Source organism: Crocodylus siamensis, chromosome 10 (assembly GCF_052110815.1).
Source record: "Crocodylus siamensis isolate JL-2025a chromosome 10, ASM5211081v1, whole genome shotgun sequence".
Taxonomy (NCBI): domain Eukaryota; kingdom Metazoa; phylum Chordata; order Crocodylia; family Crocodylidae; genus Crocodylus; species Crocodylus siamensis.
This window is the reverse complement of record NC_143404.1, coordinates 64,572,586-64,579,595: the sequence shown is the minus strand read 5'-3', so window position 1 is coordinate 64,579,595 and position 7,010 is coordinate 64,572,586. Positions and strand designations below refer to the sequence as shown.

The 7,010-nt window shown below is 44.2% G+C and overlaps 1 protein-coding gene across 2 annotated transcripts in view; it reads left to right on the top strand.

Annotated features, from left to right (window-relative positions):
* The first annotated feature begins 530 nt into the window (after nt 1-530).
* PMEPA1 (prostate transmembrane protein, androgen induced 1) overlaps nt 531-7,010 on the top strand; it is a 62,340-nt gene continuing 55,860 nt past the window's right edge. Inside the window, exon 1 of one of the 2 annotated variants that reach the window (XM_090064679.1) lies at nt 531-851. In XM_090064679.1, the coding sequence (XP_089920805.1) occupies nt 689-851 (163 nt within the window). In that variant the 5' untranslated portion in view covers nt 531-688. The remainder of the gene's footprint in view (nt 852-7,010) is intronic. The other variant, XM_090064678.1, reaches the window with a different exon arrangement.

Sequence of the window (7,010 nt, the reverse complement as noted above, 5' to 3'; positions counted from 1 at the left end):
GTACGTGTGTGTGCATGCCTGAAGGAGGGGGGCAGAAATCGCTGGGGAGGGCTGTGCATGTGTGTATAAAGGAGGGTTGCTGGGGGTGTGTGCGTGTGTGTGTAAAGGAAGAGGGTTGCTGGGGGTGCGTGCATGCTCCTGGCGGGGTGGGGGAAGAGTGAATGAGTGAGTACGTGTGCGTGTGTGGAGGGGGGCACGCACGCTTGAGGAGGGAATGTTGACTGCTGAGGTGCACTAGCTCCCGAGACCCGACGGAGAAGACACACAACCCATCTCCCCACTCTCCCGGGTTTGCGGCGCCTTTAAGAGACAGGGCGCCCCCCGGGGCGGGTGGAGCAGAGCGCGCTGTGATTGGCCCGCGCCGCCGTCACTCACCCCTACCCCTCCGCCCGGCGGGGCTGTGGCGAGGGCAGTCCCAGTCTAGCGCTGACGTCAGCGCGTCTGTCTGCCCCCCCGCCGCGACACCGACTCCCCGGCGGGCGGGGCGGGGCGGGGCGGGGCCGGGATCTTGCTGGGGCCGCGCGAGACGCGCAGAGCGGCAGCGGCGGCGGCGGCGGAGGCGGGCGCGGAGGCAGCGGGCACTGCCCGGGCTGGCGGCGGCGGCTCCAGCGCGCTGCACGCGGGCGCGGGGGGCTGCCTGCCCGCTCCTGGCCCGCTCGGCTCCTGCCGCCCGGCCCGTGCTGCCTGCATGCGGGGCGGCCCGGGCCCCGCCGCCGCGCCTCGCCTCGCCGCCGCCTCCTCGCCCATGTATAACTTCATGGGGCTGAACGGCACCGCCGGCATCGCCCTGCAGCCCAATGTGTCCTGCACGTGCAACTGCAAGCGCTCTTTGTTCCAGAGCATGGAGATCAGTGAGTGGGGCCGGGGTGCGCGCCTGTGAGGGGGCGGCTATAAATAGTCCTGGCCGAGCGCGGGGGCTCAGGTCGCGCACGGGGCCCTGCCGCAGCCTCTCCTCGAGGGCCGGAGCAAGGAGTTTTTTGGGGCGCTAGACGCCCCCCTGCCTCCTCCTCTTCCCTCCCTAATCCGCACCTGGAGGCACCGGTTCGCAGCCGGAGTCGCTGCCCGCCGCGGGTGTCTTTTGGAGGAAAGTTTTGTGCCAGACCCGACAGCAAACACTCACGCGTGGCCGGGGAGAAGACGAGTCGGGCTCTCCCGGCGCCCCAAATAGAAGTAAAGTTTTAGCCGGTCGCTCCGGCTTGTCAGGCTGCCGCAAAGAGCAAAGAAAGCTGTTGCTGTTAAGCGGCTTGTCCGGTCTGTGCGCGTCCTGGTCTTTAATCTGTTGCTGTTTGGGATTTAGCATCTTTGTGTCGGAGCATCCTGGCATGAGCAGGGATGAGCGTATTGCGTCCGCGGGTGAGGGACCCGCAGGGCTCAGAAATCGCTTTTGCCCGACCCAGCGCGGAGTTGTGAGGGGTTTATATCATGAGGGTTATCTTCGCCCCTCTTGTTTCCTTCAGTGTATGTAAAACTTCCTCTTCAGCATATGTAAAATTTCCTCTTCCGATTCATCTTTTTTTATATCATCCCTTCCCCTCGGCTAATGAGCCGTAATGATGTTTTGGCTGACACTGAGGCAGTCTTGTTAATTTAGTTGTCTGCTCTAACTGTCTGCTCTTCCAAATAGGCTATGTTTCTCACTTCAGCTGAAGTGATGCTCAGGAGATTTTGACCCATAAGGTTAGCACTGTTAACACTTTGAGCCTTGCTTTTAGGTATCTTAATTAACGGCTCCATTTCAGTTATTTGGGGGTTGGAGGGCTGGAGGCAAAAGTGGAGCAAATATTTTGAAAACTTGTTATAATTTTTTAAAATTTTATTTTAAACTGTAAACATGAAGAATCACTGAGAGCGTTGTCTGACCCAAGTAGCCTGTACTTCTGTGTCGGGTCACCCTAACAAGCTACCTAGAATTGAAATGGAGTTTTCTTTTTAAGGGAAGTCAATTGGTTTCCCCGGCTATTTTTAAAAATGCATTGCCTGGGCCTGATTATTTTCAAAGCGTCTCAGCCTGTGTGGCTTTTCTGCAGCCAGAGGGCTCATTTCTACTTGGGTCGACATCCAGTACCATGCAACGCAGTTGTAACCTCTGCGTGCTAGTGCATTTGGCACAAAGTGGAGACTTGGACATAATCTTGCTGTTGCTAACACCCCAGTATGGCAAATTCATTCTTGATGTAAGCATGTGAAAGTCCGTTGAGCCCTATTTAATGCCACCGATTCCCATTGACAATTTTAGGATTGAGTCTGTTGTTTGGGGGCTGCAGAGCTGTATTTTAGGGCAGCTCTGGTCTTTGGCATTTCAGATGGTCAAAGCCTTGAGTCCTCTGCCATCAACTTTGCAAGCCACATTTTGCATTGATTTGGTTATATATGGATTTTGGAAAAAAAATCTATAGGCATTCATAGAATGGGTACTAAAACGTGTTCAACCTGAATTGTAAAATAAACCATAGCCTTTGTACTGTATGCACATTTAATCCTGATTTAATCTCATTCGTGTTCAGACAAAGCTAAGCTGGATTTGCCTGATTTTATTAACACTACCAGTACTGAATAGACCATTATTCTTTCTTGACTTTAACAGGCCGTGCTAGATATGAATACCATTAGAGCTCTACAAATTAAAAGATACTGATTTCTGTTTTTTTTTTTAATGCCAGTCAGAGAGTGAATGTAAATGAGTCTGCTATCCCATGACATAAAGCTGAGAAACTTTTTTTTTTTTTTTTTTTTTTAAGTTTAGGTCTGATCAGAACTGTGATAATATCAAAGTGGAATATTTTTGAAGAATTAGCATCCACTCTGTCTTTTGAAGAAACAGTCTTTCTTCTTCCAATCTGATTCTTGGGCCAGGTTTCTTGTTGGAACAATCTGATCTCTTAATTTAATTGCTTGACTTCTTAGAAATACTATCCATTTGGTGGGGGCGGGGGGTGTAACCAAGAAAACTTACCTATCGGAGGATCTCTTCCTTTAAAAAAGCTAGAACCTACTCCATGAGACCCTGTTCTCTTTGGTCTGCTCTATCAAATCTCTGCACCTCCCTCCCCCCACAATCAGCTAGTTAACATCATGGTACTTACCCAAAGCGGGTAAGTTTTCTTTTGACTGAGGCCTTTAAAACTTTTACCATTACCTTACACCATTGTATTTGGCAGTAACTTCCTTTGTTGAAATTAGTTGTTTTTTCCTACGAAGCAAGAGTGGTTAGATTGCAATGGAGCTGGCTACACAAATGCTTCTTTTTACTTTGATGTAACAGAAAGGACAGAGTTGAAAGTCCGTTAGATTCAGTAGTTTAAAGTAGATGGTGGGGGGCGGGGGGCAGCATGACTCAGTTTTGAAAAATTATTTGGACGGGGTCTGAGAACAGGTAAAACGAGATTCCGTTTAATTTTGTAGGTGTGAATCTAGCTCAGGACTGATGCAAGATAGTAGCATAAGTGCAAACTGCTTTTAATTTAACCCTCTAATTGGGTTAACTGTGAAATTGATCTAAAAATATTTCTGTGCATTTCTTATTTCAGGTGACAAGCTGGAGTATTTAAACAAATGAAGCAGTTGGGCTCTTTCTGTCTGTAGCTTTCCTAGATGAGGATTACAAAGGGTTTTATATTTTTTCACTACAGGTTCAAAGTCTTGACGCCCATAGTGACTAGAGAGAGTACTCTGACCTGGTGCAGTGCCAATACACTAGGCCAGCCAAGCCAGCCAGACATCTCTGCTGTGGCCTCTAATCAGTCACCCAGGGTGAAGGGGGTTGGGGTGATTTCAGTGTTGTCGGAGTCTGTAAATAACTACTTATTCAGCCCAACAAAGTTCTTGCAACAGTGTTCATTCATAGCTCACGGCCTCTTGCCACAAACAGCTAAACTTGTGTTTTTATCTGTCTGGTATAATCGATGAGCAAGTTTTTACAGGATCTTGTGATGGCCTTGTTCATTCAGCATTTGGAGTCCTTTGTACAGGTAATAGTTTGCTATGAATGCTGAGCTCTGGAAAACTGTGGAGCCGTTTCAGACCTGAAAGGACTTCTCGTACATTGATACAGGGTTGGGAATCTTTGGCTAGAGATGCTTCTGTTTTGCTTCGACCTGCCACAATAATGTAGATGCATGTAACAGCTGCGGAGGTTCAGAGATGCTCACCTTGAGTAAGGGGCTGGTTGAAGGTCGCCTTTAGTACTATGAAGTATCTAATAGCTTTAATAATAAAGAGGTTCTCTCAGTATGGCAGTATTCCCTCATCTTTTCTTTATTTTTAGAGCTGCAAAGCACAAGTTTTAAAGCCATTTAAAGACATTTAAAATTGTAAGTCTATTATGTGTGAGAAGTTCTGTCCTCAGAAACAAATCCAATATTTTCATATCCTTTAGTTTAATAAACCAAATGCAGATGGCTCAGCCTAGAATTTTCTCCCTTCCTCTCTCTCTCGCTCTCTGACTAGTATATATGATGTACTATATTGCTGTGATTTATATATAATTTTTCAAGAATGTTTTGTTTTTTCATTGATGTGTCAGTGGCAGCACTGGAACTGTTGTACTATCCTTACTGAAAAAAATCTGTAATACTGGCTCAGGTTTTTTACGTGCTGCTTTTTTGTTTGTTTGTTTGTTTGTTTGTTTGTTTGTTTTGTTTTAACTGAACATTTCAGAAATAAGTCTACAAAAACAAGCACAGGTCTACTACCAGCTTTTTATCAAGCTAATTAGTCTTCACCTATGGCCATTCAATTCCTGATATTTCAATTTGGTATAAACAAACCAAAGTCAGGTGCGTGTTACCCATCTTCGATTGCGTCTTTGCTACACCAAAAAGTGTTTTATACAGAGACTGCCTTTTCTGCATAAAATCCAAGTGGAGAAAAAACACTGGTAGTTCTTACTTCTAAAAGGCTGGGAATTATCTGCACCTTCTCTTAGCCATCTCCATGTAAAATCCTGGAGATTTTAAGTTACTTATCTCTGCGAAAGCACAACCTTTTTTGAGTAAAGATACAGTCATAAGTCACCGTTGCTCTGCTGTGTGTATGTACCAGTGGGGTCTCAGAGCAGTGTTTAATTTTAGTCCCATGAAATGGCGACTTAATTGTTGAATTTTATTGCTTTCATTCAATGTTGATTCAAAAAGGGGATAGAAAAGAAGACAGGATCAGACATATAGAGTCAAACGTCTTTTCCCTCTGGGTGAACACCTGTACAGTACTTCACATCCTGCTACTACAAGGTGGGTCAGAGTCCTGTGGCATGCATTGAAAGAGAGGCACCTGAAATCATTTATAATGCATAGCAGTGACATGATACAGTGAACTCTTCCTTAATGGGGCATATCCAGAAGAGGATATTTGACACAATACAACTTGTTACTCTGTGTCATGGAGGTGTTAGTTACCACCAGAATGAGTCTTTCTGTTTGTTTCGGGTTTTATAGCAAGTTCTCAGATGCTAGTAAATTTGGGTGATAATGTACCATGGGAGCAGGGAACGACATAGCTATATATTTTTAAGCCAAGGCATTTTAAGAGTTGGGACTGAAGTTGCATGTGAAATTTTGCAACGTTGACTTGGATTTAGCTGAATTCTTGATGCATTCTGTGGAAATGTAAAATGTAAACTTCCACAATGGTTTCCTTATTTTTGTTTTATTTTTGCTCTCCAAAGGTACTAAAACTCAAATATCTTGGGCGCTGGTAGCTGGCTGCATAAATTCAAATCCAGAATCAGTTTGTAAACCTAAATTATAAATGGAATTTATAAAGGAGACGACTTTTCTAAAAGAAGTGTATAAGTATATAGTGACACCAATGGCCAATAGCTGCGACCCAGCCTTTTACCTAAGTGGTAAATAATTGTACAGTCGAGATTGGTTTTGCCTCGGTTAACACACAGTTATCATTTGGTAACAGATCCGTTAGGATTTTTATTTGTGATTGTTGTTAAATAAAAAATGATTTTCAATTAAGCGGATCTGCTGTATGCAAAGAAATTCTGTGTGGTATATGTTCTTATTCAGAGCTTTAAGGTGTTCGGTATAGATGGCTTTAGTGCATCTATTGTCAGCTTATTTTTGCCTTCTTACTAACAGCTTCTGTCATGAAACTAGAAGGGCAGCCTTGCTGCATTTAAGTGTAGGCTCTGTTTGCACAATGAGTATACTCCTAAATATATAGAGAGCAAAGGGGCCATTAAGGACTGTGGAGTGTGTATGACAAATGTTTTTTGTGGCTCTGGAGCTAAATTTCTGTGAGATTTGCCTGTTGAAGTCAAATTCTGGTCTTACAGACATCAGTGAAGGGGGTGAAAGTGATAGTGTGCATGCATTTCTGTATGATTGATTGTTTGTAATTATCTTCAATAATTGCAGAGGACTACAGTTTTATACATAAAATAATTGATAACAGCTAGTTGACTTAACTGCCAGAAAATGGAATTTCTAAAGTATTGGTTAACTTTAGCAAGTCGTGTTTTATTTTTTAGTCTATTTCAACTGCTGCAGTTTATCATTCCCAATCTGAGGATTTGGGGGAACTACTGATGGCAGAAAAGGCTTTGATGACTTGGCAAGGAATATAACTTCCAAGGCAGCGCTTTGATCTGCATTTTAAATGGTGCTTTATAATGAAAACTTTTCACGTTTCTTTCCCCCTTTTCTAAGTCAGTTCTGCAGAGTTTTGTTTAACAAGAAGAACGAGAGGAAGAGGACAACTTCTTGTCTACATTGAAGCCACCTATAAGTATATAATTCCTCGTGTTCTGCAGATCACATGGTAATTGCATGATTACGCTAAACAGGAAATTAGTAGAGATGTTAAACTTATCGAAGTGTTGCAAGCCTTTTGAATTTTCTCCCGTGAGAAACCTATGCTCACTTTAACATTTATACTACAGTTCTTACTTTGGAGATATCCATTCTACCTAATGTTGCATGTCTCTGCTTCCAAATATTTTTCCACCTGAAATTGGACATTTTATTATTTTTAGCATGTGAATCCTTTTAATATTATTTTGC